General features: G+C 41.9%; 1 protein-coding gene across 6 annotated transcripts in view; it reads left to right on the top strand.

Moving 5' to 3' along the window:
* Window positions 1-24,722, top strand: part of LOC149157990 (uncharacterized) — a 459,039-nt gene that overhangs the window by 197,379 nt on the left and 236,938 nt on the right. For all 6 annotated transcript variants that reach the window (XM_089436071.1, XM_089436075.1, XM_089436074.1 and 3 more), the window contains exon 15: window positions 16,173-16,289. In XM_089436071.1, coding sequence (XP_089292197.1) covers window positions 16,173-16,289 — 117 coding nt within the window. The remainder of the gene's footprint in view (window positions 1-16,172; window positions 16,290-24,722) is intronic.

Here is a 24,722-nt window from a genome sequence, read left to right as displayed (position 1 = left end):
CCTCTGAGTCGCTACTTCTCGTCTGGAAGTTCTCTGCAAGATTCCCTCTAAGTCTCAATTTCCCTCCTGGAAATCCGTGTGCCAGTTGTCGAGTCGCACCTCTCCGATCTCCTATGCACCTACAATATTGATCTAGATTCCTTGGCTAGAAATCCGCCTCGGTAGCGACTCCCTCTACCTTGGTTTTGCCCCGTTAGGTACTATTCTACCAACAGCACCCCACCAGCTTCACTCCCCGCAAACTGCCCACAACCTCCTATGCCCCAGCAAATGAAGGACTGAGCTTGTAGGCTTTGCGTAATCCCGACACTGGCTAAAATGCTCCCTCAGCCAACTACGTCAACCCTCCTGGTCTCTGCGTGAGCTTTTTTCTGCCCTCCTCAGCCTCTGCGCTGGCCTCTTTCTAGCCCGGAATGATGACGCCGTCCCTTTGCATCAATCCTTCTTCTATAGCTTTCTGCAAGGAACAACTTCTGTCACTCGGGACAGCTGTTTCTGTTGCAAATGCTTTGCTTCAGCTGATGCCTTCAACTCTCTTGTGATCTGCAACCACGCTCTGATACCATGTTGAAATTTCTAAGTCTATCCATTAGAAATTTTATTTGTATTCTTTTGGTTTATTTCTCCTACTTGTTAATTACAAACAAGTTATTTAAACATATAAACATCGAAATAAACACAATACAATCTCAACCATCTACAGATCAACAACTGAAAGAAATAGCAAACACACAAGTGACACCGTTATTTTTGGATAACTCGTCCTCGGAAAAACCCAATGCGGGAAAACCGATGCAACAATTCTGAGGGTTTATTTTATTATGCAGTCTATCCTTGAGTACAACTGGGTGCTAAACTGGCTCACTCAACAGAGAAAATAATCCGGTAGTAATACCTCTCTATTCAGAAGCAGATATTCAGAAAATTTGCCCCACGAAACCCTCTCCAGCACCACTGAAGCACTGCATCAGCCTCAAACCCCTCTGCGTCAGCCCTTTGAGGCACTGCACAGCCTCTACGACCTTCTGCGTCACTCCTTGCTACCCTCTGCATGGGTGATGCAAGCCCTTCTGGCTCTGCGTTGTCTCTGCTGGGCTCTGCGTGGCCTGCTCTGGCTTCTACGTCTGCCTCTCTGCCTCTACACTGGTCTCTCGGTACTATCTTTGCCTCTTTGTCTAGTACTTACTGCCCCTCGCTGCACACTGATCACTGATTCAACTTTACTTAGCAAACCCCGCTCTAGTAAATCGAACGACTGATCACTTTGGTGTGTTCTACAATTGACCCTGAAGCCTCCTCTTATGCTTTACCTATTGGTCCTTCAACGACCAAGATTATATCTCTAATCAACTACTAAGATTAGATTTGGCTTGATCCATGTCTTTTGGAACCTTCTAACCCAGTTTTATATTAATACCCATTAATATTTTATTTTTCCTAAGTTTAGACTTGGGAACTCCATTAAAAATATTAATTATTTTAGTATCTCCTAAACCGGGTAGAATCTGCCTAAACCAATGGAGATCTCATGTGCTTTAGCCTCTCCACCAATTTTCATGGCTAGAGCACATCCGATGCTACCTCAAATCAACAAAATGTCCAAATGATGACCGTTGAGCCAAGAGAAGATCAAGTGCGTATCGACATTGTAACAAGAAGCAAAACCGCGACTACTAATGATAAGGCCAATAGGAAAAAGGAAGCTGAAGCTACATGGATAAGAAAAGCTATTGAAAAATCTCCTGCATTTGATATCTTGAAGGAAAAGCAAGCATCCATGGAGGTGAGGCAAAGCTTTACGGATGATGGGGCCTCGACCTCTACCGCGTAGCCGATTCAGAAGGATAACCGCGAGATAATATTGGTTGTGACACAGGAGGTGGATCCGAATGTCTTGAAGTCTTTTCTACAGACTTGCATGAAGCTGTTGAGGAATCAAAAGGCTGTGGAGGGATTACAGGAACTGATAGACTCCTGTACTTCTAAGGAGGTACCATAGAGCGAGATGCGCACAGTGAATAATCTACATAGACACAAGAAGAGAACAGGGAAAGAAATGAGGCTTACAATGCAGATTGGAGAGTATGACATGGATTAGGTTATCTTAGATATGGGATCTGATGCTAATGTCTTGCCAAGGTAGACTTAGGAATCGATGGGTAAGCCGAAGCTGCAATGGTCTACTATTCAGCTGAAGATGGGAAATCAACAAAAAATGTTACCGCTAGGAAGGTTGTTTAATGTCATAGCGGACATCGACGGAGTGGGCACTGCCATTGACCTTGAAGTGATTGAGATAGTAGATGATAGTAATCCTTACCCCACGTTGCTTGGATTGGATTAGGCATTTGCCAACATGGCTATAATTAATCTGAAGAAAAGGCAAATGATATTCAAAAGCAATAATATGAGGGTTATTGTTCCATTGGATCCATCAAAAGGGGCGAGGTATACAGAGCTTGTCAAAGAGGAATATAGCGCGGATGACGTTGATAATATGTATCAAAGCACGACGAAGGAAGATGAATGGTTCAATCCCATTACAGATGGACAACTGACTTGGGAGCAAGATAGTTCCTGCACCTTGGATTCAGAAGAAGAATTGGAGAACTGGCAGAACAAATTGCATGAAGTTTCTACAAGGCGATGTGCAAGGATCACTAAGTGAGTGCATTGCATGACAACTGATGTACGCGACTTACATTTATATGATGGTTTGGGTGATGTAAATATTTTCCTCAAAGATTATGAAAAATTGGTACTAGAATGTCAGAGATTGTTAGCTCTGGATCAAGCGTCGTGGGTTACACCTGCTAGATGGTGGGGTACTCATAAGAAGAATATAGGAGATTGGCAGAAATGTAGGAGGTTAATGTGGGTAAGACTTGGACAAGTAGAAACAGAGCTCGTAGACAAGTATGATGGCCAAAATGATCCTAGAGACCATATACAACTCTATATGACAGCTTCGGGAGAAATTCTGAGAGAAGAATGGGTGCATGGCTTCATCCATACCTTGGAGACAATTCCTCAAAACTGGTATCTGGAAACTGAACTTCGACATGGCACTGCTAGCTGGGCAGAGATGGTGGATGGATTTGTGATGACATTCAGATTTGAAGATGACTGTCCACATATAGATGCAGCTCTGAATATAGTTAAGAAGAAGATTTTTGAAAACGAAGTTCCAATTATCTGGCAACCTGATTGGGCTGTGTAGATCCCGAATGTGATAGAATGCTATAATCTCATTGCAGAAGAGGACACAGATCCTTGCAACATTGATATCAAAGAGTCAGAGGGACATCACAAAGTAAATGGACCTGATATAGAGATCCCTGATATAACGAAGCCATTGAAGATGAAGAAGGTCAATATAGGGTCAAACGCTGAATCGAAGTATGTGACCATAGGAGATTACTGGGACGAAGACACTGTCAACAAGATAACAATTTTTTGTTGCATGAATGTTTCCCACTAAATTTTCAGACATGAAAGGCATCATAGGGGATTTGGGAGTTATGAGGATTCCTCTGAAGCCTGATGTGAAGCCTGTTAAGCAAAGGCCTTATATACTGCACCCAAGGTATAAGGAATAGGTAAAAGAAGAATTGGACAAGATGTTAACATTGGGGATAACTGAACCTGTCGAAGAGTCTGAATGGTTAAGTCCCATGGTAGTTCAAGAGAAGAAGGCGAAAGGGGAAATTAGAATCTGTGTGGACTTGAGGAAGTTGAATAATGCATGCCTGCATGACCCTTTCCCTACACCATTTACAGATGAAGTGTTGGATAATGTAGGAGTACAAGAGGCTTAATCTTTTATAGATGGCTTCTCAGGTTATCATCAGATCAGAATTGCAGCAGAAGACAAACATAAGACAACGTTTGCTATAGAATGGGGCTCCTATCAGTATATAGTGATGCCTTTTGGGTTGAAGAATGCGTCTGCTATTTTTTCTAGAGTTGTAATTGCAACTTTTAAGGAGTACATACACAAATTTCTGGAAGTTTACTTTGACGATTGGACAGTATTTGGGTTATTAAAGAAGCATGTGGCGAGCTTAAGATTAATGTTGGATACATGTAGGCAGTATCAGATATCGTTGAGCCTGAAGAAGTGCATCTTTTGTGTGCCATTTGGAATATGCTGGGACATGTGGTTTGTAAACAAGGATTGATGGTGGATCTGGCAAAGATCGTAGTCATTGTGAACCTACCAGCACCAAAAACAGTAAGACAACTACGTATTACGCTAGGTCATACTAGTAACTATAGGAAGTTTATTAAAGGGTATGCACAGATAACTGCGCCGATGGAGAAGTTACTGAAGAAGGATGTGACCTTCCAGTGGGATGAAGAATGCCAAAAGAGCTTGGACGTGCTGAAAGAAAAGATGGTAACTGCGCCGATTCTAGTTTTCCCAGACTGGAAGAAAGAGTTTCATGTGCATGTTGATGCATCTTGCATAGCTTTGGGAGTAGTACTAGTGCAGTTGGGAGCAGGGGATATTGATCATCCCATAACATTTGCAAGTAGGAAGCTATCTAAGGCAGAAAATAATTACAACACGACAGAAAGGGAGGGATTAGCTATGGTGTATGCGTTGCAGAAGTTCAAACATTACTTGTTGGGAGCACATTTTAAAATGTTCACAGACCATTCCGCGCTGAATTACTTGGTGAATAAGCCTGTTTTAGGAGGGAAGATCTGTCGATGGTTGTTATTATTCCAAGAATATGACTTCGAAGTTATAGTGAAGTTGGGAAGATTGAATGCTAGACTTGATCACCTATCTAGGATAGAGACAAGAGAATCTACGAATATTGAAGATAATTTGCCCGATGCACAACTGTTCGCAATTAAAGTGGCAGATGATCACTTCGCGGATATTATTCAGTTTTTGTCCACAGGAATGGCGCCCACAGAGTACACTACAAAGCAAAAGAAGGAATTGGTGGTTCGAGCAACTGATTTCTCATTGATTGCGGGACACTTGTATAAAATGGGACCAGATGAAGTACTGCGTAGATATGTCCCTGAACATGAAAGACAAAGCATTCTAACAGAAGCTCATGGAGGAGTCGTAGGTGGGCATTATGTAGGAAAAGCCACTGCGCAAAATATTTTGAGAGTCAGGTTATGGTGGCCTACAGTGCATAAGGAAGCAAAAGACTTTTGCCAAGCATGTGATGTATGTCAAAAGATAGGAAAGCCGCCCAGAACAGATAAAATGCCACTAGTACCACAGGTGACTCTGCAGGCTTTTGATAAATGGGAAATTGACTTTGTTGGACCTATCAATCCATTGGGGAAAAGGACTGGTGCAAGATACATCATCACCGCGACTGATTATTTGACAAGGTGGGCCGAGGCAAAAACGGTAAAAGATTGTAGCGAGAAACCGTTGCGAAGTTAATTTTTGAGTATATATTGTCCAGATTTGGTTGTTTGAAGATCTTGATGAGTGACCATGGGACACATTTTTTGAATACGACGATTGAAGCACTAACTGAGGAATTTCAAGCTTACCATCAGAAGAGCAGTCCCTATCATCCTTAGGCAAATGGGACAGTGGAAGCTTTCAATAAGATTCTGGAGAATTCATTGACCAAGGTGTGCAACTTAAATAGAGATGACTGGGACTTGAAGATTCCAACAGTGTTTTGGGCATATAGAACGACATGAAAGAAATTGACTGGGCAAACACCTTTCAGGTTGGTATATGGACAAGAAGTAGTTATGCCTATGGAATACATTGTGCCAAGTCTGAGAATTGCAGCTATCACAGATATGGCAGACCCCGACATGATGAACGAAAGAATGTCACAGATACTAGCTTTAGAAGAAGACAAATTCATAGCAGGATTCCATCAACAGGTGCAAAAAGCAAGGGAGAAAGCCTGGCATGACAGGCACATCAAGAAGAAGATATTTTGCGAAGGGGATCTTGTATTATTATATGACAGTAAGTTCGTGAAGTTCCCGGGAAAATTCAAAACACATTGGTTGGGGCCATATATCGTCAAGAAAATTTTAGATGGTGGTGTTGTTCAGCTCACGAAGTTGAATGGTCAGATGATTCCAGGATGAGTGAATGGTAGTAGATTGAAGATATACAGGGACAACTATGTCCCTGGAGCTTCACACTGAAAAATGAAGGAAAGAAAGTCTTAGTGCCACCTGCAGTTGAAAGTGGGCACGAGACTATAAACTACTCTGCAGGAAGGGACTTCGTCGAAGGAAGATTGTTACACGATACTCAGGAGTATGACGAAGTCCGAAGGAGCTGTGACAAAGAAGAGGTGACTGTGCCAAAGGGGAAATCTGACAAAGTTAGCTGGAAATATGACCATTGGAAGGAAAAAGGGCACCGTTAAAAGGAAATTACCGTTGAGAGGCGCGGGAGAAAATCATTTATGAAGCACAATTGGCTGTATCTAGCCCATACCTGCATTAAATGAGCCAAATCTAAGCCAATCATGAGCTTGGGAATTCAAAATTGTTATAAAAACCGCATCCCACGCCACATTTTACACTTTGCTGCCTAGAGAGATCATAAATTGCGCCTAAGTGAAGAAGAGCTATTGCATGTCTGAGAGGAGTTGGGAAGAATTGGTGAGGATATTTACAAAGAAAGGGCTAGCTGGTATCATGGAGTCACAAGCAGGAAAGACCATAAGGGTGAATGTACCCATGTCCCCGACGCGCTTAAGGTCACCAAGAAAGGTGCCTGTAGAACCGCAAGCACAACCATAAGCACATTGACAACAACAATCGTAGCCGTAGAAGACGAAGGAGAAGAGACTAGCTGAGGTCTCTGCAGCAGAATTAAGAACATCACCACGGAAGAAGACGCAGAAGGAAGTGCGGGCGAAGAACACGAAGGATAAAGGCAAAAAGCCCATGCAAAAAGGAAAGAAACCGATGCAGCAGGAGGGGCCTCAGCAGGTCCATGATAGGGAGGAAGAAGCTCAGTTTCAGCGGAAGGAGACAAAGTATGTGGAGATTCCCTCTGTGCTCCTAGCGTACATGCCACCAAGAAAGCCGAGTGATAAGCCGGTTAGGGAACCAAAGGAAAGGAAATTTGCTACCTATACGCCACTATTGTCAGAAAAGGTGCCTTTTGAAGAAGTGTTGGGGAAGATCCCCCAGCTCAAAATTGAAGACTGGGATTTCAATGATAGAAGCAAATACTTGCAGTTTGAGCCCAGTAGGTACTTGAAGAAAGTCTACTACCCAGACAACAGAGTTACAAGATTGGAACCACAAGAATGGGTTGCGAGAGTGCAGAGAGCAGGGATTTTGAACATGCTGAATGTGCCACACTTCGGTTGAAGCCCATTCAGTACAATCTGTGTGCGGTAGCTCCTTGCACTGGTGCATGATGATTGCATTTGGCTAGGGACAAGGATCCCGATTGATGAGATGCTCATTAGAAGAATAACAACGCTGCCATATCAAGGAAAGGACCCCACAGATGAATTCGTGGGTAAAAACAAAGACAAGGAGATGGCCCAGATGATGAAAGAAAAGTTTGGATTAGTAAAGAAATCTCGCGGATATGAGATAAACTCTATCGAGGATCAAGGTGTGCGCTTCGCTGCACATATCTTAGCGGGGAAGATCATGAGGAAGTGTAGGGCCAATGAGATGCCAACAACAGTGGTATCATTAGCATAACAATGCAACATAGGGGTCCGGTTCAACAGGCCTTCTTATCTATGTAAAGAGTTTTTGATGGATTGCAGAGAAACACAAGAAGGCAAGAGCTTCCACAATGCCTGGTTGCTAATTCTTATTGCACTTATTGCATGGATGTAGCCGGAAGATTCTCAATTTCCGATTGTTGAAATAGATGTATGCGAGGCAGCGAGGTATGCTTCGCTATGGTTTACGAAGGAGCCGATGTGCACAACAGAGAACAAGATCTTCCTTGTAGTCATGGTGATGGATCTACATATGGTGGTGAATCAGTGTCCCAGATTGTCACCAAGCTTGTATAAACAGTATTGTCACATTGCGGAGTTCAAGGAAGACTTTCACAGAGCATATGTGAAGGCGAGGAAGGATCCAACGGAGACATGGCATCCATTGCCATACCTGGTAATAGAAGATGATCTCCTCGCGGTAGTGCAGGATTGGCCGGAGGAATGGATGACTCCACCTAGTGGAACGGTTGGTGCAGTTGGAGCAGAGAAAGGTACTTCGCAGGGTGTGGGTACGAGTAGAAAAGATGTTGATGAAGAGAGAAGAAACAGGGCGAGGATAGGAACACGAAGAACACCTCAATGATGCAGAGGTATTAGAAAATTCACCCTTTGTAGTGAAAATGCGGCTAAGAAAGAAGCAAAAGGTGGATAAGATTAAGGGAGCAGTGTCACTCGTCCTCACCGATGGGGACATTGATGAGATAGTAGAAAAGATCCAAGAGATCAACACAGAAGCTTGGGAGAAGATTGATGATCGTTGCAAAATGATCTTCGCTGAGGTACAACAAGGCATCGTGGAGTTGAAGGCGTTGCCGTAGGCAGTGAGGTAACCAGAGTAGGTAACCCAACCGTTGCAGCTAGAACAAAGACTGGAAACAACCTACGGAGTTAGGATGTTACACGTGCCAGTTGGGGCACTGAAGTTTGAAGCAATAGCAATAGAGAGCAAGCCAAAGCATGACGCAGTGTCTAGATGAATGTCGCTGCGCTACCCCTCTAGATGTTGCATGAATTTCACCAAGGTATCACCGCAGAATTGCAGGAACGAGAGCAGCGTTTGTTGCAGTTAAAAGAAAAGGTGGAGTCAGAAAAATCATCGATGCAGAAGGAACTGAAGCAATTGGCCAAGGATAGGGAGGAAGCAAGACAACAACGAGAACATCTGGAGAAAGCATTATTGAGACTTGCAGCACAATTTCGGACATGCAGGTCCGTGAGGATGAAGCACCAGCAAAAAAGGTTGCGAAGCTCGCCCTCACGATCAAGGACTCAAAGAATGCTATGGCTAAGTTGAAATTTGACTACGAAGTGCAGATATCAGAGCTGCAAATAAGGTTGCAGCCAAGTACGCCACTAGAGGTTCGGGAGCAGAGACAAAGGGACCTCAACACAACATTGAAAGGAATATCTGATACGGTGGCAGATTGTGGAAAATTGCTCGACGATACGGTGCAAATTTGGACCTCACGATACGTCTTGAAGATTTAAGAGGAACTGCAGGCCAAGCAGAAGCGGCGCGATGAGATCTTGGCAGCGGTGAAGACCTTACCAGTCTTGCAGAGGCTTGCCAACATTTTTGAAGGAAAGAACCTCTAGACGCAAATAGATGATCTTCAGAGGAAAACACAGATCTTGCAGGAGAGGACTCAGCCGTGGGAGGAGGAAGTCCTGGAACTTTCGTAGGCAATGGACGAGAGGTTGAAGGAATTGAAGAAAAGGGAAGTAGAGATATTGCAAAAGACTACTTGCCCTGCTACAGAAGCTTTGCTGAAGGAGCCACGCCAGGAAGAAAAATTAATGCCAGAAACACTTCAGCAGTACAATGGGATTGCAACAAAGACCAAGGGTGTCGAAGCTGAGTGACTCGGGACAAGTCATGGGTGAGTGTTGGGGGCCTGTTGTGCATTGCCCAACTTGGTCCAAGTTTTGGGTAGAATACCCCACAAAAGAAGGAGCAGACCGTGCAGAGTTGGTGAAGATATATTCACTGCACGAACTTTTAGGGCTTTGGGGTTTGCATAAAGCCCTTATTTTGTAACGGGTATCGGGTATTAGTCCTTGTTTTGTGGATCCATGGTATGTGGACCATGGTTTTTGTAAAGATGAAATGTATTTAAGGATGTGCAATACCTTAGCGAAAATAAATCAAGAATGTAATATCATAAGTGAATTGAATGTCTGTATTCGCGTTTGTAGTCGGTAGTTTTGGGGACGGCTTCGCAACTGAGTGTGCGGAGGCCTGGAAGAGTTTGCAGCTGAGTGCGCAGACCACCTGCAACTGGGTGCGTAGGTCGAAGACGTATATGTACCGAAGATTTATATTAATAAAGAAGAAGTTTTGGCGAAGAAATTTCTTATGCACATGAAGTTATATGATCAATGTAGAGTAGAAGTAAACACACGATCCCACTACGCAGATATCGCTTCGTTTGCCAAAGCCTAGTTCTGCAGCCTCCCATAATTGCTTCGGGTGAGACTACGATCTACTTGCAGGTCGTTTGCCGAAATGGCCAGTAGTTGAGGGTTTTGTTGGTGCACAACACACTCTGAGCTTGGGTCAAGCCCCCTCAGACCAACAATTTTGAAATCAATGATTGGCTTAGTGCATATGGTCCTACCTAGGTTGTGAGGTCAGTGATTGGTTTATTGTCTTTGGTTCTTGAAATTATTCAACTTATACACAATGAGATTGCGGAAAGAATCACTGTCATATGTTGACAACCTTAGGTGAATAAGGTGTCATGCCACTACGCCATGGGGTTTTAGCCCACAAAACTGGGTCCTTAACTTCATCCTCAGTTTTCTCTCAAACCAGGAGGAACCACGAGGCTTACCACATATCAAGAGAAAATCTCTTCAAGGAGAATCTGACAAGGTTGGTTAGGAGACAAGAAACCACGAATTTCGTGCCAAATTTGCTGACAAAGATCGGGGCAACTCCTAGTGCTGCTTGGGTTGACATCAATGACAAGCACCTATCAACAGTTTCAACTTTTAAGGGAGTGATAGGTCCATGGTACATCCATCAAAGGGTCAGTGTCATGTGAAATAGTGATGGAATGGAGTGGGGGCAGAAGGGAAGGCACCAAGCCACATGCCATGGTACAAGGGTAGCTATAATAAAGGAAGCCCATACCTTGGCTGTATGATGTAGGAGGGAGAAATTGTGGTACATGTGTTACCCAAGCCTTTTTTTCCGCCATTGTTGATATGCCTTTTTCCCTTTATTGATTTTTCTTTTTATACTGCTTGGGGCTCAAGGGGTTGAGAGCATGCTGTCTAAGATGTAGCAGTGAATACCTGCTTAAGGTTGGGCAGTTCATCCCCCAGCAGGGTTTGGGACAATCATGGGTTCTTTAATGATGAGGGGGCACTCATAGGGGCCTTAGGAACCAGGATGATGGCCATATTGATAGGGGGTAAAGCTCATGTTTGGCTTTTTCCCACGTGCTATATTTTATTGCCCCTTCCATCTTTTTCATTTTGTGGTACACTTCCTGTTGTATGTTGCGAAATTATGCTTCTATATTTTTCGCTGCGTCGACCTCTCAGGCATCGTTCCAGGCTTGACCCAAGGTGTGGACAAGGGGAGGGGGTGGCTAATGCTTGGTGGACCCAATGGACAAATGTGGACACATATGGGAAAATGTGAAAAATGGCTTGTAATGAGCGAAGGGGAGTGAGATATATGGTGTCGGGAAGTGGGACCACGCAACCAAAATCAGGGTTTACCATGTAGTGCCACTCCTAAAGCTAATAGTTCATAGAGGAGATCCCATGGGACTAGGATCCAAGATTATCTCCCAAGATGAGGTAAGGGAACATGAGTACAAGACAAAGCCCATTCTTTTCGCCGAACCCCCAACTAATCCATGCCCAAATGTGTCCGAGAGAAGCAAACATAAACAACCAATTACACAAGGAAAAATCATACCTTCGGGGTTGGAAGGCTCACCTTCAAACATATGATCATGACAAATGAGCGAGGGCACATAATGATTGGCTCAGGTGGTAGAGAATAGTAGCACATCGAGCTATCAGGTGGTTGCAATGAGCTGTCGACTGAAGACAACTCTAGGAGAAAATCTCTCCTATAGGGGTCAACCATTGGTGGTGGGTAACAATGCCCGAGTGAGAAGGCTTATTCTCGAAGGAGTCTATGACCACATAGTGCAACATCTTTTCAGTAAGAAGAGTTCTAAGGAAATGTGGACAACAATCATGAACCTTTATCGGGCCACAAGTGAAGCCATAAAACTTATGCTCGAGGACAAGTTGAGAATTATCTTGATGGGCAAGTTTGAGCCCATAGTTTCCTATCTCACCAGATTTAGTCAGGTGAAGGACAAGTTGGCCAGTCTGGGGGAGAGAGTACTAGAAGTAGATTTAGTGAGCCTTGTACTGTTAGGGCTTCACAAATCATGGGATAACTTCCACGACACAGTGGGTGGCAGAGAGAAGCTTCCTAATAGGGAGCGACTGTGGGGTGACTGCATTTAGGAGGAGATTTGGAGGCAGGCTAGATCTAGAGCTCATGTTAAGCATGAAGAAGAGGAGAACTTTGCCCTAACTGGCAAAGGAGGCAAGGCCAAAAGCAAGAATAACGCAGGAGGGGTCAAGTTCAGCTCCAAAGGAAAAACAAAGAAGAAGGATTTGTCCAAGATAAAATGCTTCCAGTGCCATTACTTTGGACGCTAAGCCACCAAGTGTCCTCAGAGGAAGAAAGGGTCCAAGAAGGACCAAGTGACAACTTTGGCAGAAGTGGACGAGTTCAGTTCCAAGTTTGGGAAGGAGTTCTCGCTCATAGCTTACATGGAAAGCTTTGTAGCCAGTAGCATATCGTACATTGATAGTGCAACATCCAACCATATGACTGGGAATAAGGAATATTTCAGCGAATTGACGAAGAAGGCATGCAATTTCATATCGAGCTAGGAGATGATGGCAGGTACTTGACTGAGGGTGTGGGTACTGTTAGATTTGAGAGTGAGTCTAGTAATGCTGTTCATCTCAAGGATGTCCTCTATGTTCTTGGGCTTAAGAAGAACCTTGTTTCTGTTGCAACACTAGATAAAGATAAGATGAGATAATTATATTTATGTCCAACTAATGACCACAAAGTAGGTCAAAGGGACTGTTGAGTACACTGATGTATATACAAAGCGGGAAAACCAAATGGTCTCCTATAAAAGATACAATGCATGAAGTAAATCAAAGATACAATGCATGAAGTAAATCAACATCTGGCCCTAGTGTAGAAGATCCAGGAGCTAATAGGTCTGAGGTTCAAACCGATCTCTCCTAACATCTGAGGCTAAATGGTTAACACTGAAGAAACTAAACAAACTCTGTTGGCCCGATGAAGTGCCAATGGCAAGTGCAGACTGTCCACTAAATCATATCTTGGGGGGGTTCACACGCTGCTGAATGCTGGAGGACCTAGTCTGTCTGCCAGGAGCGGATCTGAGACGAAACTGCTACTGAGATCTTGTGTGGCAGGGTGAGGTCCTCACAGATCCTCATTTTCAGTAAGGGAAAGGCCTACCTCAATCCCTTAAACTCTGGAGCTATGAAGTAAATTGCTGTGAGGGTGAAGAACCTTTACATGCAACAATTTGAGACAACTGCGACCTTGAGTAGTAGAAAGGAGCGTTGAGACGTTGGGGAGCTGTGGCATAAGCGTATGGGCCATCTACACCATGGAGCACTGAAAATCCTTAGGGAGATAGCCACAGTGTTGCCACAATGCAACCTAGACCAACATGACGTGTGCAAGCGCTGCACACTTGGTAAGTATGCCAAGGCGTCATTTCTCGTCAACAAAAATTGAGCCAAGGGAATATTAAACTTGGTTCATTTGGGTGTATGCAGTCCATTTTCATCTCCATCCCTCATCGGATACATTTATTATGCATAGTTTTATAAACCGTTTTTAAAAACCGGTTACCGGTCTAACCGGTTGGTTAGCAAGCCCGCCGGTCTAAACCGGCCAAAAAACCCAGTTTGAATGCCCATTTCTCCATTTTTTCCCTAACCGGTGAAAACCGGCCGGTTTAGGACGGAACCAACTAGTTTTAGGCACGCCCACCGTAAAGTTAAAAAAGCATATTTTTGACTGTGTTTCAGGGGTTGTGGGGGGAAACTTAGGGTGTTTCAACCCAAACAATGTTGGCAATTAATGGTAATGTTAAATTCTTAAAGTAAAAGTGACATTTCCTTTAATTTTCATCTTCATCCTTTTACCTAAATTTTTAACATTACCATGAAATGACTCAGGATGTTTGAGAGTGGTTTCGACCTCATTGGATTTCATATGGAGAAACTAGAATTTTAGATTTCACTCAAAATTCAGCAGACTTAATGGTTTTCAGGATTTCATGGTTTGGGGGTAAACAATAAATGCAATCGGAGCTCCAAATGATGAGCAAAACTCCTGATCTAGATCCCATTGTGTTGGACGATATTGATCCAACATCAGAATGGGTGGAGGAGACTGAAGAACCTGTGTTTGAGGCTGATTTTGATATCGACATGGCTTTAGCGGGGGATGATGCAGATTATGTGGTGGCATCAGAACTAGGATCAGTAGCGGCATCAAGGAAAGGCAAAGAACCAATGGAAGGCACTAGTCATGCAGGTCGACAAACTCGTGCTTCCATTAGGTCCACTTCTATTGTCATTGGTGGCATTGATACTGAGGTTGCAGATTAGGTTGAGGCATCCTCAGACTCTGAACCAGATGATGTCTATGTAGCTCCTGATGATGATCCTATGTCTAGTAGTGGTGATGAACTTGATGATTGATCATGTGTACACTGTAGACTTGTAGTAGGCCAATGGCCTCATAGCTTGCAGCATTGTTTTTGGACTTTATAGGCCATTTAGAGCCTCATTTCTTATGTATTTTGCTATTTTGTCGATGATATGTATTGCACTCGGTGCCATTTTGATATATTCACCTTTACATGGTATATAAATGAGCAAAATTTGCATATTTTCTCTATTGGCTTGGAATCATGGTTTTACATCTTAAAAATAGTTTTGTTTCATTAAAAATTAATTATCTAATGTATTTTTTAAAACCGGTTCGTTCTACTATAATTTTTATTTTCATTTGTATTGCTTTTGGTACTTAAGGCCTGCCTTGGGCATTCCCACAACACTACTGCGGCTTCATGTATTCTTTAGTCCCTTTGACTTTGTTTGTTCAGTTTCTAGACATTAATAAGATGGTTTTGTCTTATCTGGCTTACACTTGCTAGGTATCCTAACATTATGATATTATGACAAAATGGTGATGTTAATGCCTACCATATGTTGATGGTGGTATTTATTGGACTGGTTTAAAAGAAGCTGCTACTATTTTTTGCTTGAAAGCTTTCCATTAGATTGTGTGACATTAGTTGTTTTTTAAGCGCCCGTCACTAATGAAAGTGCCACTTTATGTAACTGATAATTGTGTAGCAGCAAATTTTTTCCTAAATTGTCATGAGGAACTATATATTTTTGAATGTATGCTTGATCAAAATTATGACTTCTTCCATGAGTGGCTTGAAAATATTTTAATGGAATGCGTATTAGTTATACTTTTGCTAGTGTAAAACTCTTGGTGGAACACACTTTCTCATACTATTGACTGTGCTCTCAAAATACTTGTGCTTTACGGTGACATGCATGAGTAGTGAGGTTTTGATGAAAGCAATTATGTGCAGGGCTTTAGATTGCTTTCTCAAATAGTCTTCATAGTTTCAAATTTTGCACCAAAATCACAGTAAACTACTGGCCCCTGTTTACTGTCTGGAAACATTTCTAGGATGTTTACAATTTGAAAAATGCAAGAAATGTATTTTCCATTAAATAAAAAATAAAGTTGCTCAAATGGGAGTAGGACCCACACATAATCTTTTGTGGTGTAAATAAATCCTAATACAACAACAAAAGATCATGTGTGGGTCCTACTCACATTTCCTGTCTGAAAACGTTTCTAGGATGTTTACAGTTTTAAAAATGCAAGAAATGATGCATTTTCCATTTAATAAAAAATAAAGTTGCTCCAATGCGAGTAGGACCCACACATGATCTTTTGTGGTGTAAATAAATCCTAATACAACAACAAATCCCTCAAATTCCCCTAAACAAAAAAGAACCTGTTTTTTTAAAGAGTTATGAATAATTTTTCAAGGTTTTTATTTATTTTTATATATTTAAAGAGATCCTTATCCTGTTTCCTAAAATTTTGAAAGTATCATTTCTGAAATTCCTACCTGAACTGAAATTGTTTCACTGTCTCATATGACTTTGTTTTGTACAGCCACTCTAACATTGTTTCCTTTAGATCATTTTGGTATTCCTTGAATCTTAGTTTTGTCAGGGTATGCAATGCGATTATATTTACTTTAAGTTGCATTCTTGATGTAATTTTGATAGAACTTCTAAATTTGTTGAGGTCGTCTGTTTTAGGTTTCAAGATCTCCATCAGAGTTAGAGGTTATCCTTAATATCATCAAAAGCTTTGTTAAAGCACGTGTGAGCAAAGATCAGATTCGCACTGCTAAGAGGCAGTTGCAAATTCTTGAGGTATGATTTTCTCATGTTAGTTCCTGATTTGTAAAACCTACACTGCTAAGAAGCATTTGCAAATTCTTGAGGTATGATTTTCTCATATCAGTTCCTGTTTTGCAAAACATACCATCTTCATATATTTTATTATGAAAATACCAAAAGGGATGGTTTTAAAAGTGAAGGGAAAGTGCAACTTAATAGTATAATTTGACATTATTTTTATGAACCTCTAGCACACATATTGTTGAAACTGTAGTTTGCAAGGTGATTTTGCATTGGTCAGGTGCCATGACATCCAATCAATCACCTAAACTCACTTATCGAGCTAAATTGAAATAGTTCCTAAGTCTGAACCTTAGGCTGAAGTCAATAGTTTAATTATTGACTTTAATGGCCAAAATTTTATAGAGCAAAAAAAAAGTCAATCACAGATGAAGTCGTGACCATTGATCTCAAGAGTGGAGAAGCAATCTCAACCCTCCTCCTTGGAGAGTTTAGGTCAGCTGCTATATGAAGAGGAAATCGAGCTGTTGAGGTGTCTTCGATTTGGCACAAGAGAGATTGGGTATTCAGCTGAAAATTAGAGGGTTGAGCTGACAGCAAAAGAGGAATAGCGCACAGGTTGACTTTAGGAGCAGTGAACAAGGCCAAAATATCAGGCTGTACAACCATGACTTTGCAGGGCCGAACAAGCTGAATTTGTTGGGCCGTACAATTGGGCCATATAATGATTTCTTTGGGCTGCACGAGCTGTTTTGGGCAGGGCTATAGAGGGAAAAGACTGAGTTTTTGGCTGCTGTAATTTTCTGGGAAAATTTCTTTGCTGTAATCACCATTTTCAGAAGATGAATAGAGTTCAAGTTTGTTGGCTTTCCCCCCATTGGAGATTTCAGGGTAAAACTGTGTCATATTTTTTATGTGTTTGGTTTCGTTGTTGTTTTTGCTTCTGCTCTGCATGTTAAGTTAGGAACCCAATGTGTTTGGTGGATAAAAAACTCAGATCCGAATTTTATTTTCTGTTATGAGCATATTTTTTTGGCCATAAATCTGAATCTAGGTGCAAAAGAAACTAGCATGGTATCAGAGCAACAACACCCTAAGTATGAAGCCAAGCGATTTGACATAGGTACTAGCTGAAGTGATCAAGAGTTCAATGAACAAGAATTTTCTAGGGTTTATTCTTCCATGGCTACCATTGTTCGGTATGAAGACAAACTAGAAGGCTCCTCGAACCATCTTCAGTGGAAGGTTCGAATCACGACAATTCTTAAGGAGAATAATCTGTGGAACTTCCTCAACAAAACCGTGGTTCTGTCAACTTCAAATCGCATTGTTCTAGATCTTCACAAGGTTAAAGAGGCTAAGGTGCAGAGAATCATTTTGGATGGGGTCAAAGACCACTTGATACCCCATCTGTTAGAGAAGGATACTGCTAAAAAGAAGTGGGATAGGCTCACCAAGCTATACCAAAGAAACTATCAGAGTCATAGAATGGTGCCGAGGGACAAGCTTCATAGCATTAGAATGTCCAAGGGTGAAGGTGTGGCTTCCTACTTAACCAAAATCACACAGTTGAATGATGAGATGGCGACTATTGGGGTTACAAATCCTGAAGAAGAGCTTGTGCATATAGCCTTAAATGGCTTTACGAAGCAGTGGGAGGTGTTCGTGAAGTGTATTGTTGGTCGAGAGAACCTGCCCTCTTGGGAGAGAATGTGGGACGATTTCATTCAGGAGGAAATCAAAGAAGGAGATCATCATGGTGACTAGAAGAAGAGGTTTGAGGAGGAGAGTCTTGCCCTAGCAGGGAAGCGAAAGTCTAAAGCCAAGAAGGGGCCAAGTGATGGGTTTACTTCAAAGGGTGAGAAGAAGAAATACCTAAGCAAGGTAAAGTGTTTTACTTGCCATAAGACTGGACACTTTTTTAGCCCGTGCCCTAGCAAGAAAAAGGGAAAACAAAAGAAGTAGGTTGCAGCCTTAGTTGAAGTGGATGAATTTGCAGCAAGGTTTGAAAATGAGTTCTAACTCATTGCTTGTCTCTCGAGCTCAGTAACCACCAATGTGTGGTATGTTGATAGCGGTGCTTCTTGCCACATGACGAGAGTCAAGGAATACTACACCAGTTTGAAGGAGAAAGACATTGACTTCTATATAGAGCTAGGGGACAATGCAAGTCCTAGGTAATGGGAGTTGGCACTGCCAAGTTTCAGAGGGTGTCCAATAAACCGTTGTTGCTGGAGGATGTATTGTATGTTTGGGCATGACCAAGAATCTGATTTCAATGGTTAACTTGGAGGACAAGGGTTACATCGTGATCTTTGAGGAGGGAAAGGTATACAGTCGGCCTAAGAATTATAGGATGACCAAAGTGATATGGGTTAGAAAGGGCAACTTGTTTAGACTGCAGTTTGAGCCAACGTCGAAACTATTAAGTTGCAACCGAGGGTTGGGGGAGTTATGTGAAAATTTCTAACACGAAATTCTACTGCAGTAACTGATTTATTTCTCCTACTTAAATAAGTTATTTACAAACCCTTCAGTAAACATCAAAATAAATTCTACTGCAGTTGTCACATAATAGCATAGAGAAAATAACAGTGATATACAAGCACAAGAATCAATCACATCAACACAATTATTTTTGGACAATTGTCCCCGGAAAAACCCAATGCAGGAAAACCGGTGCAGCAGATGAGGGTTTATTTATTATTCTTCAGCAACAATCTCTTTACAAGGAACGATTTTACAAAATATAGAGACACCTCTGAGAGAAACACTTGAGACAATTTTTCCCTTTGCTCTGGAGAAATTCTGACACCCCGGAGACCCTTCAGCCTTCACTGCGTCACCTCTGCATCACTTCTGCGTGAGGACTGCGTCCCTTGCTGCACTGTCTCTCTGATCTTCCCTCTGCGCTGTCCCTCTGATGCTCTGCATCACCTCCTCCTCAGTCTCTGTTTGATGCTGGTTCCCTCCTCTTTCTCGACCCTGCAACTCTCCCTCTGAAATCGAACTCCTTCTCCTTGAGAATCGATTTCCCTCGGGTTACTAGGTATTTGCTCGGTGTGTCTCCAAATGACTCTCAAGTCTTCTCTTGTACTTTTCCTATTGATGAATCAACGACCGAGATTAAGTCACTAATCAACAGCTAAGATTAAAACAGACTTGATCCTCGTCTCTTAGAAGCTTCTCACCCATATTTTTATTAATTCCCATTAATATTTTTATTTTCCTAAGTTTAGACTTGAACACCATTAAAAATATTAATTATTTTAATAAATCACAATCTGGGTGGAATTTCTCCCAACAATTTCTGGGTCTTGGAGATCTTATGTATTCTAGACCCTCCACAAAATTTCGGAGCTAGAGCACATCCGATGCTACCCAAAATTAACACTCCCTCTTAGTGAGGAATGTGCTCTAGCAATACTTCCCAACAGAAGTATCACACTGATCCATGGCATCGGTCCTCTGCGTTGCTGATGCTCGGCCTACTGCCCTCATCTACTGTGCTGCTGCAACCTGTACTACTGCCCATGACACTGCCATTGTCACTGCTCAGTGTTACTTGTGAGCGGGAGCGACATTTTCAAAAGCTCTCGGTTTGGGAGTGAATCTCGGAGCGATTTTTATATAATATATATATATATATATATTTTATATTTTTTTATATTTTAATACATATATGTCAACAAAAACATGTAGAATGATGAATTAGATATAAAAAACATAAAAAAACATAGATTGATCATTGAACCATCAATCATATAACATCAATCATCTAGAAGTTATAATCTTCATCAACCACGTCCACAAGTTAGTAACATACAACATATTGAGTCTTGTAGTCGTGAATCATGATTCATCAATCTTAAAGTTTCAACTTCAAGCTTTCAAAATAAAAAATTCAATATATAACATTTATCATCATTGATCACCAAAGTTGTACTTGTAAGCTAAGTTTAACCATTACAAGAAATAATATCTAACATGAAATGAAATGTTATAAAATGAATTATGAAATGAAATGAAACAACTTTCACGAAGCATCATATTCATAATTCAGAATCATTACCAATGAGTTATAATTGCCAACTTCAAACTTCAAACTTAAATTGTCACAGTCATATATTGTTTACAAAAAATATCATTATGATATGAAAGAGTCAAGACTCAACAGTTATGAAAACTAATAGAAACTAGAAAAGACAAGTAAACTGTAAATCTATTATCTACTACTACATGTGGCCCTTGCCACGAGAAATGTATAATGTATGAGCAGGTCGTGGTGGTCTTCTAGGAGTATCCCACACAGACTGACGACCAGAGCTAGAAGGCACATGCCCTCCACGTGAGGGTGTAGATGGAGGCAGCGACAACAAAGGAACAAGACTCGGAACTCGAGCACTGCTACTGGATGGTGGAGGTGGCATGGTTGTTGCTTCATCTTCCTCTCTTATAAGTTCCGCTTCCAGTTCTTCAAGATGTATAGTGCCATCCTCCAAATTATCATCCTCTGGGTGGTTGTCCCAAATTTTATATGTTGGATCCTCATAAGCCCGATCACAGTAATGACTCAACAACCTCAAGTTGTAGTGCACATAAACCAAGCTTTCTACCCGGTTTTCATTGAGTCTGTTTCTTTTCACATTATGTATGAAGCTATAGGTGCTCCAACACCTCTTTGCAGAAGTATTTACAACCTGTGAGAGAACTTTTTTTGCCAATTTTGGCAAAAGTCCATGGCTGCCATATGATTCCCACCATGTGAGAGCATGAAATCTGTCTCTATCTTCCATTGCATGAAAGGTACCAAACAAACCAGTGCAACTGAAGTATCTGCCTATTTCATGATGCACACTAGCACATTCTTCCCTGTCAGGTATCAACTTTTGTAATGCTTCCAAATATCCTGTAGATACGTCTTCATCTATATGGCGTTTGGCCCTAACCCCACCCCTTGGTGCAGGTTGGCCCAACCAAGATGTAGAGTAGTATTTTGGCGTAAGGATATACGCCAAGCAATGTAGTGGAACATTAAGTTTATCCCACCATATACACACACAATCGTGAATCAGTTTGTACAAGTTGGGATCATTGTTATGAACAATATCTTTTATTTGCCCCAACATGGTATCCATCTGCTCATACACCTTGCCAATCACTGGTTTATCTGTATCTGCAAACCGAATCATGTGATAAATGGGCTTGGTGAAATCCAATACTTGCCTCACACGTGCCCAAAACATACCATCAAGAGTGACCTCCTCCACCTGTTCGAAACCTTGCCTGTCAGCTGCATTTGTAGCCCTTTCCTTTAATACCTCCCAGTGTGGACTTGATACCATGCTAGCCGATGACTCTCTTACCTTCAAAAGGCGCTTGAAGGTGAGGTAATAGCTACCAAATCTAGTCCTCCCAATCTTCAACAACTCCAATCTTGAGTGACTGCGGAAGAGGCCATGGGTATTGCTATGATTTGTAATAAATTTCATCATTTGTTTGCCTTTCTTGTACAAATTACCAATCCATTTGTATTGTTCGTTTTTGTTCTTAACAATACCATGCTAGCCAATGACTCTCTTACCTTCAAAAGGCGCCTGAAGGTGAGGTAATAGCTACCAAATCTAGTCCTAGCAATCTTCAACAACTCCAATCTTGAGTGACTGTAGAAAAGGCCATGGGTATTGCTATGATTTGTAATAAATATTAATTTGTTTGCCTTTCTTGTACAAATCACCAATCCATTTGTATTGTTCGTTTTTGTTCTTAACAATATCATGCATCAAAAGGTTCATTGTGTGAACCAAACACCTAGACCAAAATATGTTGGGGTATTTATCCTCAATAATTGCTTCTGCTACCTTACAATTAGGAGCATTATCAGTGATGACTTGGATGACATTTATGGCCCAATACGGTCAATTGTTTCAAGTAATGGTTCTGCAATGTTGATGCCGGTCTTGAACTTGTCTAAGTAGTTATATGCTGAAAGAAAGATGGCACCACTAATAGACACAGCAAGAACATTTATCAATGGCTTGCTTTTTACATTTGTCCATCCATCAGATACAATGGACACCCCATGGTCAGTCCAAGAACTTGTCATTCTATTCAAAGAATGTGATATTTTTGCTTTTTCATGATCAAGTCCAATGGTTCTTGCCTTGTCAAACCCAGGGCTCTTGTATCCTTTAGGGGCATCATTTATGGCAGAAACCATTTCGTGCCAATAAGGTGAGCGAAGAACATTGAATGGTATCCCACATACGTAGAGAAACCTGTAAACTTTTGAATCCACATCATTCCTACACCCTTCATCAAGGAAATTTGATATGGTTCTACGCCTTAAACCTGGCGACCCTTTGCCTCCATATCCATTGCCTTGGGAGGATCCTGAAGGAGTTCTTTGTGCATGTGATTGTGAGCTTGGTTCAAAGAAACCCTTTGATTTTTTAGATTTGTATTGGGCTTCCTCCTCTCCCCTTATGTATTTGGCTCTATCTACTGTTGACACACCTATACAAGTTTTGATTCCTATTTGTTTATTTCCATCCCATGGCATTTTCCCGTAGAGGTGTTTTCTGGCATGGGTGTATGAACCTGTGTAATTATTGTTGCAATGGGGGCAATGAAATTTAGTGGTTCCACCCCCTTTCCCTACTTCAGGCCTGTTAACATATTTCCACAATGGGGTTTGGTCTTGTTTAGTTTTTTGAGCTGACTCATGTTCACTCTCTTGCAGCTCCGCCTCACCGGGATTTTCATCAAATCCACTATGTCCCCCTTCTTCACCCCCTTCTTCATTTTCAATTTCAACCCTCCTTTTTCTACTCTCCTGCACCATAATAACCAAAAAAGGAACCAAGAAGAAAAAAATGTGAAGAAATATAACCAAGATGTTTGAAATTTGAAGTTTTGAATCTGCAAAATTTAAAAAAATGGAATGGGAATGGGAATGGGAAATAGAGAAAAATTTATTTATTTATTTAGGAATAAACATTAAAAAAAAATTTGCTAGACACTATTCTTATTGTAGAGCCTACCTCTTTGGCGTCCAATCTCCTCTTGCAAGCTCTTCAATCTCCCCTTGCTCCTTGCTTTCTCTTGCTCCTTGCTCTCTCCTTGCTCCTCACTCTCTCCTTGCACAATCTCCCCTTGCAAGCTCTTCAATCTCCCCTTGCTCCTTGCTTTCTCTTGCTCTCTCACTCTCTTTCTCCTTGCTTTCTCTTGCTCCTTGCTCCTTGCTCTCTCTTGCTCTCTCCTTGCTCCTCACTCTCTCCTTGCTCTTTCTCGCTCTCTCCTTGCTCTTTCTCACTCTCTCCTTGCTCCTCACTCTCACCCTCTCTCAATCTCAATCTCACTCTCACTCTCACAATGATGAAATGAAACCCTCCCTCCCTCGCTCCCTCCTTTCATTTCCAAAAAAGCCAAATTTTTTTCCGCCTCATTGTTTTTTTTTTTGTTTCTTTAATTTTTTTTTGTACTTCTTAATTTTGATTTTGTTTTTTATTTATTGTTTCTTTCCGCGTGGTCCGCTCCCGTCGGTCGTTCTCATCGCTCCGGGAGCGATTTTTATAACCAAAGAGTGGTCGGGAGCGATCGCTCCCTGACTGCTCCCGGGCTATAAAAATTGCTCCCAGAGTGACGCTCCCTGCTTAGCTCCAGAAATAGGTAGGCAGCGCAATTTTTTTTATGGGAGTGCGCTCCCGACCCGCTCTCGCCTGGAGCGCGGATTGGGAGTAGGATCGAGGGGCGGGCGCTCCCCTGCAATACTGTCACTGCTACATCTATACTGCAGCTCCCTCTGAATATGCTGCATCATGCTGCCCATAGCACTACCATTGTTAATTGCAACTTCCTGTACTATCCGCTTTTGCTACTGAAATGGTTTCTCAATTATCCCCATCTTCTCCTTGAAATAAACAAACTTTGTTCTTCCTAGAGCTTTGGTGAGAATATATACCACCTGTTCTCTTTTCGGGGTGTATTGTAACTGTACTGCCCGTCGTTGGACACAGTCTCTGATAATGTGACACCTGATGTCAATGTGCTTCGACTGATCATGAAAAACTGGATTCTCAGAGAGCTTGATGCAACTCTGATTATCACACATAATATTGGTCACTTCCATCCTTCTTCTGAATAGATTCAGAAGCAACTTGTTAAGCCATATGGGTTCGCACGATGTTGTGCTCGCTGCCATATATTCAGCGTCAGCTGAGCTCAAAGCTATGGATTTCTGTTTCCTACTACACCAGGAGGTCATTCTCGATCCAATGTTGAAATAGTACCCAATGGTACTTTTCTGATCTACTGAACTTCGAACCCAATCTGCGTTAGGGAACCCACTTAGCCTGATGTCATTGCCTTTGGTGTACATTAGTCCATGCTCGACTGTTCCTCGTACATATCTGAGAACATGCTTGGCTACTGCCCAGTGCGCCC

The sequence above is a fragment of the Pinus tabuliformis genome, chromosome 5_2 (assembly GCF_031772625.1).
Source record: "Pinus tabuliformis cultivar Carrire ecotype Pingquan chromosome 5_2, CPIR1, whole genome shotgun sequence".
NCBI lineage: Eukaryota > Viridiplantae > Streptophyta > Pinopsida > Pinales > Pinaceae > Pinus > Pinus tabuliformis.
This window is presented reverse-complemented; position numbering and strand designations above follow the sequence as displayed.